Raw genomic sequence first — 14,899 nt, forward strand, 5'->3', positions numbered from 1 at the left:
TGTGAATCTCAAAAGAATGCAAATAGTGACACTGTACGCATGAAAGAGCTTCGGAAACCATTTGAACTCTCTGACTGGTCGTTCTCTATGTTGTGCGTGATGATTGAGATTCATGTTTAGGTTGGGAAAAGTAGCTCTTTCCGTATGGCCATCTTGATGAAGATCTTACTGGTGTTTGGAGTGAATATGCACAGCTGGATGACAGCAGTGGATCATTATGATGCCAGATGCCCGCTAAGTGAATCAATAGGCATCTCTATCCTGTGTGCATTTACTGTGGTACACAGCTGCCCTCTAATGGAGAGACCGGCTTAGTGCTCAGATCCCAATCTGGCACAAGTATTGCTGTGACTGTTGCTCATACTTAAGGTTATGATTTTAACAAGCCAGTAAACTTTTTATTGCTCTGTTTGTGCTGAGGACATAGACGATACCTTAAATTGTGTGGCTTGTTAGAGACTGAGCAACAATAAAAGAAGAAAAACACCCCACAGACTTAAAACAAATGAGAGAGTGAAGTAAGCCTGCATGATTTCAGGAAAAAATAAAAATAATAAAAAAGATCAAAATAAAATTCTGATTTAAAAAGCTGCATTTTAAAATGATTTTTATAAAACTGCAACGCTCTAAATTAGTTTGTTTAATATGGCTGTACAATCTGGCCCAAATAATAATAATAATAATAATAATTATTATTATTATTATTACAAAATAAAAATAAAGAATAGTAATATTGTAATATTTAACTGTAAAAAAAAATCAAGTATTTAGTAATTATGAAAAATATATAAAAGTAATATTAATATTGTAATATCTGTCTATCTGTCTGTCTGTCTGTCTGTCTGTCTGTCTGTCTGTCTATCAACTGTCTGTCTGTCTATCAACTGTCTGTCTGTCTGTCTGTCTGTCTGTCTGTCTGTCTGTCTGTCTGTCTGTCTGTCTATCAACTGTCTGTCTGTCTGTCTGTCTGTCTGTCTGTCTGTCTGTCTATCAACTGTCTGTCTGTCTATCATCTGTCTATCATCTATCTGTCTATCAACTGTCTGTCTGTCTATCGTCTGTCTGTCATCTGTCTATCGTCTGTCTGTCTATTAACTGTCTGTCTGTCTATCGTCTGTCTGTCTGTCTGTCTGTCTGTCTGTCTGTCTGTCTGTCTATCATCTATCTGTCTATTGTCTGTCTGTCTGTCTGTCTATTGTCTGTCTGTCTATCAACTGTCTGTCTGTCTATCGTCTGTCTGTCATCTGTCTATCGTCTGTCTGTCTGTCTGTCTATCGTTTGTTTGTCTATCAACTGTCTGTCTGTCTATCATCTGTCTATCATCTATCTGTCTATCAACTGTCTGTCTGTCTATCGTCTGTCTGTCTGTCATCTGTCTGTCTATCATCTGTCTGTCTGTCTATCATCTGTCTATCATCTATCTGTCTATCAACTGTCTGTCTATCTATCTGTCTGTCTGTCTATATATTTGTCTATCTATCTGTCTATTTGTCTATCTGTCTGTCTGTCTATAAAATAAGAATATTAAATAAGGAATATTAATATTGTAATATTTCACTGTAAAATGTACAAATCAAGTATTCAGTAATTATGAAAAAATATATTTAAAAAATAAGGAATATTAATATTGTAATATTCTATTGTTTACAGTATTATACTAAGTTTATTCAGGGAAGATTGTGGGGGGGGGGTTCTTGATTAAAAATATCAGTTTTTAAGCAGATGTAGGCTACTCTGCTTGCTTTTAGGGCGGCACAATTTGGCCAAAAATTGTGGGTTTTATTTATTATTTTATTATTATTATTTATTATTATTACTATTATTACAAAACAAAAATATAAAATAAGGATATATTAATATTGTAATATTTAATTGTAAAAATAACAAAATCAAGTATTTAGTAATTACAAAAATGATTTTAAAACATAAGGAATATTAATATTGGAATATATTTTACTGTTTACAATATTATACTGATTTTTATTACAAATAGCATTTTTTTTTATTTGGATTATTATTAATGCTATTACTACTACTACTAAATAAAACTATTACACAAAATTAAGAATATTACTTTCCTAATATTACTGATTTTCTTTCAGATTTTTTTTGTATTATTATTATTAATGCTACTACTACTAAATAAAACTATTGAACAAAGTAAAGAAAATGGGTAACACTTTATAATAACTATCTGTTATAACTAGTTAATAGACCATTAATAAACTGTTAGTTAATGAGTTATAAATGACTTGTTAAATAACAGTTAATAGTTTGTTAATTATTTATAACTGTGCCTTATAGATAGCCAATAGATAACTTACAAGCTGTTAGTTAACAAGTTATAAATGACTTGTTAACTGTATATTAATGATTTATAACTATACCTAATAAATTAGTAATAGATCATGAACAAGCTGTTAGTAAATTACTTACTAAAGACTTGTTAAGTATCAGTTAATAGTTTATATATGTTATTGGAACGTTATTCTAAAGTTGCAACTATTCTTCATTTATTAACTGTTAGTAAATGAGGAATAGTTGCAACTTCAGAATAACGTCCCAATAACATACATAAGCTAATAACTAACACTTAACTAATACATTAACTCACACTTTACAGATCAGTTGTTCATAGTTTAACCATCTACTAATACCAGTGAAACTTTGTAGAACAGCAAATGGATGGAACAAGTTCAAGCTACAGAAATTTGATGTGATATTTAAAATACACAATTTTTGTACCTCAACCTTGTTCCACCCATAGGCATAAACTCCACAGATGAAATGTTGAACATTGCGTTTAATGTATAGAAACACACATACTGAGCCATCACATGGCAGAACAGCAGTATACAACAGAATACAAACCCATGAGGTTTGGGCACTTTATCCTGATCAAACATCTTTAATGAAAAGATAGCAAACAGTCCTGCTTACCGTCACCGTTGTTGTCCATGTGCACAGCATGGTCCACAGGTGTAGCTTTCTTTTTAATGGAAGTACCCGCTGTTGACTTCTTTCTCTTTCTCCAGACAGTACCTGGATTTATCTCAGTATTTTGAGCATCGCCGCTGGTTCACTCAGTATAGAGGGTCCAAGGTGTGATAAAACATGTTCATATCAATAGTGCCAATGGCTAGATTTTTATTTATTTTGTTTTCATGTTTAGCACAAAAAGTGCCCAAACCTCATGGGTTTGTATTCTGTTGTATACTGCTGTTCTGCCATGTGATGGCTCAGTATGTGTGTTTCTATACATTAAACACAATGTTCAACATTTCATCTGTGGAGTTTCTTTGGTAAAATACAGTACACAGAAAATCCTATGGGTGGAACAAGGTTGAGGTACAAAAATTGTGTATTTTAAATATCACATAAAATTTCTGTAGCTTGAACTTGTTCCATCCATTTGCTGTTCTACAAAGTTTCACTGGTATTAGTAGATGGTTAACAAACTATGAACAACTGATCTGTAAAGTGTGAGTTAACCCCTTAACGCCTGAATTTATATAGCTGTATATAAATAAATGTTTTATGTGTGTTTTTGCCTTTAAGTAGATGGTAAAAAATGTTGAGATTATCAATTTCACTTTTGCACAACAAATAGATAGAAATTTTGGTATGTTGCAAATTTGCGACAACAGGCATAATGACAAAAAACAATGTTTTATTTATTCACCCTTTTTAAACTTCTTTATTTATATAAGGTAAGTTGTGCTAAGATACAAATATTTACCTGCTTATTGTGTGCTTATACACTCGACATAATGAGGTGAAATATGTGTGACAAGTATTTTTGAAGTTATTGTAATAATTAGGTTTGTAGCATATTAGCGACAGTAGGCCATAAGGATCAAACTTTCCCGACTCATTTCCATAACTTCGCGACCGGAGTAATCCTCATGCGTAAACAAGAAATAAGTCCGTCACTTTGCGGTCCCACTAGAAACAAGTGCTTGTCGAAGGTTCCTAGGTCCGTAGCGAATATGCACTAACCGGCATTGGGGGAATGCAGACGCTATCTCGGCTGGTTGATTGAGTCAAACGGTTTGTCGCATATTTATGACAATAGGCGTTAAGGGGTTAAGTGTTAGTTATTAGTTTATGTATGTTGCAACTATTCCTCATTTACTAACAGTTAATAAATGAAGAATAGTTGCAACTTTAGAATAACAGTAAGTAATTTACTAACAGCTTGTTCATGATCTATTACTAATTTATTAGGTATAATTATAAATCATTAAAATACAGTTAACAAGTCATTTATAACTTGTTAACTAACAGCTTGTAAGTTATCTATTGGCTATCTATAAGGCACAGTTATAAATAATTAACAAACTATTAACTGTTATTTAACAAGTCATTTATAACTCATTAACTAACAGTTTATTAATGGTCTATTAACTAGTTATAACGGATAGTTATTATAAAGTGTTACCCTACCTCTCCTCATTAAAAATAGCTGTTTTTAAGTAGATGTACTGTGCTTGCTTGTAGGGCTGCACAATTTGGCCAAAAATTGGGATTTGTATTATTATTATTATTATTATTATTATTATTAATGCTACTACTACTAAATAAAATTATTAAACAAAATAAAGAATATTACTTTCCTAATATTTAAGTATTTAAAAAAAAATACAACAACAAAAAAATACAGTATAATTGTAAAGTGTCAACCCTAATATTTATCATGGCTCTCTTAATTCTATCCATCAAGCTCTTATATTTGCAGAAAACTGCAGGGAGACACACGATCTTCCTCTGGTTTTGTAACTGATATCGCACAAAGCCATATCACGATTTGGCTTTTACTATGATTAATCATGCACCCCTAGACTGAAGTCGTATCTAGAGGCCAGAGCATCATAAAGAATTGTGGGTGGACTCTTTTGGCATGAGTCAGTGAACAACCACCCAGAAACACATAGCAGTGCTTTTAAATTTGCATTCATACTATTATTATTGTGTTTTGCATATGCATATGACAGTGGCTAAGTTATGTTTGCACGCTAAATCCTAGACAGCATATATGAAAGACTCCCAAACACTTGCAGTTTTGTTCACTCATACCTGATGACCGTAATCAGATCATGTCACACGCTACGTTAAGAGCAAGACTAGATTCCAGAGCGTCAGTGAGACGACACTTTCTTGTGCTCCATTATCTTCCTGTTAGACATCAAACCTGTGTGACTGCTGGATGTAGGAATGTGTATGGAATACATCCTGGAACAAGAAGCAATGAATCATGATTCCTGCTTGATTTTACTTGTGAATGTTATGACATTTATGCACGAAAATTTAATTAAAAATCCTGTTCTTTGTTTTTCTCTAGATGCCTCAGTCAAACGGGCTGCCAAAGCATCCTATCCTAGGGTGAGTATTAATGAATCATGTTGTTTTCTGTGGCAAGGGAGGCATCGTCTCCTCAACACATTGGATGAGAAAGAAATTCAAAATACAAATAGTAAACAACGCAAATATTACAAAACATGACGTTAAAAGCGTATAAATCACTAGTTTTGAAAGAAACACTGTTCAACAGTGACACCAGCAGGTAAAGTTACAGCGGGCGTCTCTCTCGCCTCCCCTGAGCCCGTTAAGTTTTAACAGACCTCCTAAAGCATGCGGTGAGTTCAGTGGGGGGTAATTGAGAATGAATGGATCATGTGAGTCATCGTGATATGATTGATATGACTGGTTACGATCATAAATCCCATGAACAATATAATGGCGTTAATAAGAAGACTAATTTAAAAAAGTAAGTAAACAACTCACACACTTAGATGTAACCACTTTATGTCAAAATAAGACTTGAAATGACATGAAAACATGATCTGTGGGAGTTTTTTTTAGAGATTTAATGACTGATTATCTGAAAAATGTAAACATAGTTAAAAGTTACATAAGTTCACAAATAAAATATGTGACCCTGGACCACAATACCAGTCATAAGTAGCATGGGTATATTTACATTTACATTTAGACATTTAGCAGACACTTAAATCCAAAGTGACTTACAAAAGAGGACAATGAAAGCAGTCAAAATCAACAAAAGAGCAATAACATGCAAGTGCTATGACAAGTCTCATTTAGCATGATAATACACATAGCAAGGTTTTTTTCAGTTTATAATAAATAGAATAAAAAAGAAAAAGCAAGCTAGTGTTAGAGGCCCTCTTTTTTGCTTTTTTTGTTGATTGTATAATAAATAAAGAGAAAGGAAAATTAGATGGAATACAAAAAGAACAGAGAAGCTAGTGTTGGAGTATAAGTAGCTATTTGTAGCAATAGCCAAAAACCATTACGATATTAAGTAAAGATTATGTTTCTTGAAGACATTTTGTAAATTTTCTACTGTAAATATATGAAAACGTAAATTTGGATTAGTAATATGCATTGCTAAGAACTTCATTTGGACAACTTTAAAAGCGTACTTATTGTGCTTTCAGATTAAAAAAAAAAGACTTTTATGACTGGATTTGTGGTCCAGGGTCACATATATTGTTTAAATTGTTACTGCCTTGATATGATATATAACTTGATGAGATTAATGCTTGGCTTTAATTAATGGAATATTAATTACATTGTTAATGTAAAAAATAAATAAATAAATATTGTTTTCTTTTTTTTAATAGTGCAAGTAATGCTTATTTAATAAATGTCGGGCCCTATAAAATCTGTTTTATTTTGTCCCAAATTCCTTTTTTTTTTTTCAAATAATGTTTTTTCAGTTTTAATTTTTTAATTTATTTTTTTTCCCTCTTTTAAATTTTCTAGACTCTGTCTACGGTTAAACTACATCTTATTTATTTGTTCAAAAAGCATGTCTAATTCATTGAAATCATGAAACTGTAACAGCAACAAAATTTAACAGCAGTTTATTTAAAGTTTAACAAAAATTACATTTTAATATCCCATGATTTTTTTCCCCTGTCAAATTCAGCTTTATTTTTACCAAATTCTGTTTTCCATTAATTTTCCGGATTAATCAAAAGCATTTGTAATAATTGATTTTATTTAAAAAGAAAAAAAATATTATTATTTGTGAGAGTAGACCACAAAACCAGTCAAAAGGGTAAATTTTGTTCAAAAATTGAGATTTATATTTGATCGAGATACAACTATTTGAAAATCTGAAATCTGAAGGTGCAAAAAAATCTAAATATTGAGAAAATCGCCTTTAAAATTGTTCAAATGACATTCTTAGCAATGCATATTACTAATCAAAAATTCAGTTTCACTATATTTATGGCAGGAAATTTACAAAATAACTTCATGGACCTTGATCTTTACTTGGCATAAAACAAAAATGTATAATTTTGACCCATACAATGTATTGTTGGCTATTGCTACAAATATACCCATGCTACTTAAGACTGGTTTTGTGGTCCAGGATCACCTTTTATTTCTTTTTTTCCAGAAATACTGTTATGTATTTATATTCTTCTAGTAAATAAATTCTGGAAAATATTTTTTCTGGTAAATATTCCTTTAATAATAATTTTATTAGTAGTAGTAGTACTATCATTACATTAAGTAATATATTTCTGTCACAATTTCTTCAAGTTAAACCAAACTTTTATTTTGACGGGTTGCTGTGAAAACCTGTAAATTTCTGTTACTCATATATTGAAGTGGCAGAGGCTGAAAAAACAGTGAGAGAACCACACGTCTGCGCCATTCATTCACACAGAAATAGCAGGATTCATATTCAAACGGCATAATATTCAGAAACACTAGTCTATATTTCATGATTCCGTCCGTGTTTCATAGGGAACTATAAATGTGACTGGGACATGAATTTACATTTGATTTTTAAAAAAAGGGAAAAAAGAGGTTGTTTAAATTTATTTATTTTGTATTTTTTTTATTTATTTTTTAATCTGGTCTGAAATATCACCACATATGTTGTGTCTGTAGGGGAGGGAATCCATTCGCTACAGTCAAACTTCGGCCCACAGTCACCAATGACAGATCAGCCCCTATCATCTGATCCACACCACAGAGACCCGCCGCCGAGGATGCTGGGATTATTCACAGGAACACACTTATGCACACAGACACCACATACTGTACAACCACTATTTATGTTCATCCCCTTTAACCCTCCATCTCCCTCTATGTATGTATGTAGATACATATATGTAAAGAGAGAGAAAATTAATGTATATGCGTTTAGTCGAAAGAATCAGATGTTTAACTTTCAGAGTATCCTTCTGTAAATACATGAGAGAAGATGAGTGTGATCTTAAGTTTTTTTTTGTTTTTTGTTTTTTTTTAAATCATTGTGGAGATATTTTCTTACATGTACACTAGATGGGAACCTGCGTTAGCGGAGAATTCCTGATGATAGTGATGTGAACCGAAACACTGATGAAAATATTTTTATTTCTGTAGATGCTGTCTGAACTGGTCACTAGCCCTTAAACCACTTGACCTGGTAACTAGTGAAACGAGCGGAGCGTGAAGTGATTAAAGCATTATTATGACCCCAGTGAAGCTCATAGATTGGAAAAGCAGAGCCATGTAAGCATGTCTACCAGAGTTAGCTGGCTAACTCGCTCAGCTGGCCTTCAGGAACACAGTGGAGTCGTCCAGTGTGCAGGCAACACCATCGTCTACAGAAGCGCTTTTAGCTCATTTTATCTTTTAGATCCTCAATGCTTTTAGAACAAGGGAGCTTTGCTTTTAGTGTCGGCACTGAATAATGATCCATTGTCGGTCAGTGGATAGTGATTTTTATTTATCTTCTGCTTTGGGGGAAACTATTCATTTGGCTTTGATTGTATCAATGCACTTTTCTGTTGACGCTGGCCTGAGATCTTGTAGATCACTGCTGTATGAAAATAAAAAATATTTTGTTTCTAAGTGCGTGCTTCTGTTCATATGAGAGTGATGTGAAGAATGAAGAGTCTAGAATCATTTAGAAAAGGTCTTTGCAAGACATACTTCTCTACATGTAGACCTGGAGTTTTTTAACAGTTTCCAAGAGTTTTTTTTTTTCTTTCTTCTTCTTCTTTTGGATTTGGAGAAATTCAGCATTCATCCTCTGCAGTGAATCAGTGCCATCAGAATGAGAGTCCAAACAGCTGATAAAAACATCACAATAACCCACACAGCTCCAGTCCATCAATTAACATTTTGTGAAGTAAAAACTGCGTGTTTGTAGAAAACAAATCCATCGTTAAATGTACAGATAATGTACTCACTCCCTTGTCATCCAAGATGTTCATGTCTTTTTTTCTTCAGTCGTAAAGAAATTAGTTTTTTTGAGGAAAACATTTCAGGATTTCTCTCCATATAGTGGACATCTATGGTGCCCCGTGTTTAAACTTCCAAAATGCAGTTTAAATGCAGCTTCAAAGGACTCTGAATGATCCCAGCTGAGGAAGAAAGATCTTATCTGGCGAAATGATCGGTTCTTTTCTAAAAATCATTTACAATTTATATACTTTATACAAGATGAGCATTTGAGGTTAAAAAGTATATACAATTTTTTTTAGAAAATAACTGATTGTTTTGCTAGATAAGACCCTTCTTTCCTCTGCTGTGATCGTTTAGAGTCCTTTGAAGCTGCATTTTGGAAGTTCAAACTTGGGGGCACCATAGAAGTCCACTTTATGGAGAGAAATGCTGAAATGTTTTCCTTAAAAAAAACAATCTCCTTACGACTTCCTTGTAAGTACACAAGCAAAGCAAAATATATAACCCTGTAAAAGTGTTTTTTGGATATTTTAATAAAAAAAATCTTACATATTGTGCCTTTAACTCTAAATCACTGATTTTGACTAAAATGCCACCCATTCACAGCAGAGGATCCATTGGTGAGCAAGTGATGTAATTCTGAATTTCTACTAATCTTTTCTGATGAAGAAACAAACTCATTTACAATCTTGAAAGGCCTGAGGGTTAGTACATTTTCGTTTATTTTTGCATGGTGTTTGTATATAAGTGTGTTTTAGCAGTGTGTGCACACAACCACCCTACAATTATAAAAAAATAAATAAAAAAATTTACTCCGTTTTTAAATCCATCGCATACTTCCCTACTATAATAGAACGCGAAAAACGTGAGGCGAGTAGTATGTCTGAATTCATAGTATTCGAAATACAGTAGGCGGGAAGTACCCGGATGACCTACTGCTTCCGCCCGAATTCTGCAGTACGCATCCGATGGACACTTCAGACTCCAGTGCTGCGTCCAAAATTGCATACTACCCTACTATATAGTACGTGAAAAACAGTATGCGAGGCTAGTAGTATGTCCGAATTCATAGTATTTGAAATTCAGTAGGTGAGAAGTACCCGGATGACCTACTGCTTCCGCCAGAATTATGTAGTAGGCATACCATGGACACTTTCCTATCCCATGGGGCTCCGGGAGAGGAGGCGTCATATTCGAAAAATGGTGGAAAGTGGAGACGCCATGGATATATATACGTAGATACCGCTATGACCGCTCCAAGCACGCAGATGCGTCCGCCATATCGGAACGGTATAGGTTCGCAGACCAACGGCTGTGCAGGACTGTGGCATTTCGAATATTCAGTGATTACTATTGTCAATTACATAGATCTATGGGTGAGTGACGTCAAGTAGACCGCAGTGAAATGGCGGACGGCTTACGTATAACGACCCATAGAAACAGTCGCTAATGAGGCATCTATATATATCTATGGGAGACGCAGCTCTTTTCAAGCGCTGTTGTGACGACGCATGACACGTGACAACATCAATATGGCGGATGTAGTATGTCCGAATTCCATTCATACTACTCACATTCATACTATATAAAACGTACTGTTTTAACGGTCGGGTAGTACGTTTAAATTTAAATGTAGTACCTACTTAAGTAGTATGCGATTTCGGACGCAGCACAGGAGAGGAGTTGTTATTCGAAAAATGGCGGAAAGTGGAGACGTGGCGGATGTAGTATGTCGAATAGGCTTTATGCCGAACGTCACATGACCAACCCCGGAAAACAGGTCTCATTGCTTCCGCTTGTCGGAGAACGTGTTAATAGCCGTAATAAATAATGGCGATATCGACGGACTGTTAAGGTAATCAGTTAAATAAGCCAGCTGTTTATTGTGGACGTTTCATTCGATATTTATATATAAATGTTAGTGAAAAGAATAAAAATTTAAAACTTTTATATATCAATCCACATATGTGATGGACATTGGTTATGATCATTTTTAGTGTCTACTTTGAATGAATCTTGAGTAAATCATGTTCATATTTAAAGAGGGATATGCAAAACGCGTGAACCGGAAGCAACGAGACCTGTTTAGCAGAAAACGGAAGCCTGTTGGGCATAACCCCTATTCCATTCATACTACCCATATTCATACTATATAGAACATACTGTTTTAATGGTCATGAAGTACGTTTGAATTTAAATGTAGTACCTTCTGAAGCAGTATGTACGGAGCCCCTTACGTCACCTGTAGAAGAAAAATAATTAATCCGTGGGGACGGTTTTGCAATTCGTTCCCTCAGTTTATAAACCGTTCTCACGAATTCTTAAACTGTTCCCTCAGTTTAACAATTCGTGCCCACGGATTAACAAACCGTGCCCACGAATTTCCAATCCGTGCGCTCAGATTTTGTAAACCGTACCCTCGGATTTTGAATCCGTACCCACAAATTCATAATCCGTGCGCACACTTTCGCAATCCGTTCCCACAGTTTGTAAACTGCTCTCACGGATTTGTGGCCCCGCCCCCAAATTCAACCAGGACACCTGTTTATATGCTGGATGCATTGTTTTGCATTTATTAAACTTTATTTCTCAGTAGGCTATATGAGACTATGCAACACTGACAAAACAGAGTTTTTAGCTTTATTTTATATTAATCACCAATAGATTAGCTGCCAAAACATCATGTGTTTTAACCTATTGGTTATTAATGTAAAATAAACGATAAAAAGAAGCCTGTTTTGTAAGTGCGGTCATGGTACCAAAATAAAATAATAAGTGAAGAGCGCTGTTCAAACGGCTTTGTTTTATATAATATTTTTCAAAATATAAAATTACCCGAATTAAAAAAAAAAAAAAAACGAGTTTTGGAGAGGAGAAGGTAAAAAGCAATACAAAACAAATAATGTACCATTGCCATTCCTTTGCTCTCAAACTAAATGCAATGTAATAATCAGTGGTGTAAAGTATTTGAGTAAATGGACTTCGTTACTGTACTTAAGTATTTTTTTGGCTACTTTTTACTTGTACTGAGTATCAAAAATATAAGCAACTTTTACTCTCTACTCGACTACATTTTTTATGTAATATATGTACTCTTTACTCCACTACATTTGAACGTACACTTACCGTTACTCATTACATTGTGATTGTGCGCGACAAGTCGGCATCTTTTTCTGCTATGGGTAATTTCTTGAGCGGAAGAGGCGATATGGCCATCTGCAGGGAGCTGAAGGTACTGGATGCTATTTACCTATGTGCTAAATGAGACTACTCCACATGAACGTGAACGGAATCTCTGTGCGGAATTCAAAATCCCCATGTGAGTGATGTTATAATGTACAGTAATGATGCTATGCGTTTTCTTTTAAAGTTTCTTTCAGAGACTTTATGCCCTTTTCCATCAGCAAAAGTGAATATTTGTATGCCATCAAGACATCGTGAATTGTCAGATGAAATAATGGATTTTTTTGTTTACTATTCATTCAAAAATGTGAAACAGGAGGGATGGCAAATCATTACAAATCAATGCAAATTGTTTTATCCTATGAAACTTTTATATCCCAAATAATTAGAATCTATATTTTGCTATAATCAGTTACTTTAAATAGTTTTAAACAAGGTTTTAACATTAAACAACTTTAAACATTTATTTGGAATAATATGTGTTCTAGTATTGTGTATATAATTTGGGGCATTAGGCAATATTTTATATACTTTCATCAGTAATGTGTGAATTCTTTTTTTCTTTTCTTTTTTTGGAAACTTTGTGGAATGCTAAGATAATATATTTTAAACTGAATAAGTGAATATATGCTTAATTTTAAATGCACTAAAAATACTTTTAAATTAATTTTTCAATTTTTAAACAGTTTTTGAGTTTGACTGAGACTGACTTGTTCTGCCATTTTGAAACATTAAGGTGTTCAATTTCATTTCTATATTAGGATTTAAATAAATTCTCACAAATAAACGGTTTCTTGTTATACACATTTCTTTGTGTTCTTTGAGCCTACGTTCAGTACGAGTAAAATACTTAAGTTCTTTTAAAATCGGATACTTTAAGACTTTTACTCAAGTCTTATTGGAATTGGTGACTTGTAACTTGTAACGGAGTAATTTTTACAGTAAGGTATCTGTACTTTTACTCAAGTATGGTTTCCGGGTACTCTTTACACCTCTGGTAATAATAGGCCTTATTTAATAATAACATTAATAGTGCAGCATGTATCTAACTCTGGGTGAAAAGCTTATCATAATCACAAATCCGTGAGAGCAGTTTACAAACTGTGGGAACGGATTGCGAAAGCGTGCGCACGGATTATGATTTTGTGGGTACGGATTCAAAATCCGAGGGTACGGTTTACAAAATCTGAGCGCACGGATTGGAAATTCGTGGGCACGGTTTGTTAATCCGTGGGCATGAATTGTTAAACCGAGGGAACAGTTTAAGAATTCGTGAGTACGGTTTATAAATTGAGGGAACGAATTGCAAAACCGTCCCCACGGATTAATTATTTTTTTTCTACAGGTGACGTAAGGGGCTCCGTAGTACGGGGCTCCGTAAGTATGCGATTTCGGACGCAGCACATATTTATGCCAAACTGGTCAAGACCCGCCTACGACCGCTATTGGACTGTCCTGTATTTGCATATTCTCGCCCTCAGCCAGTTATAAACTGCACCATTTTCGGTTTGGGAAACAGCGTCTCCTAAGCAGTGCAGGTGTTTTGTAGTTTGATGTGAAAGTAAACATAAGAGTCTTTCATTTTCTCCCAAAAGCAGAGTCACTGAGGATGCAGTAGATTAACGCTAATTTTGTTTTTCTATATTAACGAGCCACCGCAAAAAAAACGTAAAGAGACAGGTGGAGTGAGCAGCTGTTTTTGACAAGGTAAGTTGTGTACGTTAAGTGTTGTTTTACACAACCATTCGGGAATTTCAAACAAAGCACGTTGTAGACATTTCATGAAGAGCCTAAAGAATCATACCAATGTGTGGAAAATGAGTTTTAAAAACCTTGACAAACACTAGTTAGCCCCCAAAATAAACACTGACATATTCAGAGGGTTTTGGATTTATGTCACAATTTGGTCAGTTACTTACTCGGTTGTAAACAACAGCATGGTTTGCACGGTTAATGCACTACTGAATACATTGTTCTGCTAATTTATGCTGTCTAAACCACAGAAAAATCATATAGAGAAGGACTTAGTAAGGGCGCAATATTTTGACAAACTAAAGTTAATAGGAGGTAAGGACACATACCAGCAGTATTAAGATATTAGCCTAATATTTCACCTACCTGACTGGAAATGAAAAGAACAAACACGAATGTTGTCAAGATTAATGCTCTGAAAATCCTGGTTCAGTTTGGCCAACCACAAACGCCTTTTGTTCCTCATACCGTTTTTGCACTCTTCTCCTTGATTTGTTATAACTTTTGGCATTTGATATAGTACTTCAAATGGTTTTCCAGGTCTGACTGATTAGTAGAGATCAAAACATGACAATAATTGGCCACTTTTAGCAGCAATATTCAGCAGAATGTGTGGATTTCGTTTGGTTCAGTGGCATTGTTTATTGTACATTCAGTGGCGCCAAAATGGCCAATTGATGAACTTGTGAAAATGCAACATCTGGAAAAATTAAGAAGCTTAAAGGTTGTATCAGCGATTTCAAGCCTGAAA

The 14,899-nt window shown here is 34.2% G+C and overlaps 1 protein-coding gene across 1 annotated transcript in view; it reads left to right on the top strand.

The window, feature by feature from the left end:
- baiap2l1b (BAR/IMD domain containing adaptor protein 2 like 1b) overlaps positions 1-8,877 on the top strand; it is an 87,868-nt gene extending 78,991 nt beyond the window's left edge. Inside the window, exons 13-14 of the mRNA XM_073833843.1 lie at positions 5,342-5,382; positions 7,930-8,877. Coding sequence (XP_073689944.1) covers positions 5,342-5,382; positions 7,930-8,002 — 114 coding nt within the window. The 3' untranslated portion in view covers positions 8,003-8,877. The remainder of the gene's footprint in view (positions 1-5,341; positions 5,383-7,929) is intronic.
- Positions 8,878-14,899: the final 6,022 nt, after the last annotated feature.

Source organism: Garra rufa, chromosome 1, assembly GCF_049309525.1.
Source record: "Garra rufa chromosome 1, GarRuf1.0, whole genome shotgun sequence".
In the NCBI taxonomy this organism is placed as follows: domain Eukaryota; kingdom Metazoa; phylum Chordata; class Actinopteri; order Cypriniformes; family Cyprinidae; genus Garra; species Garra rufa.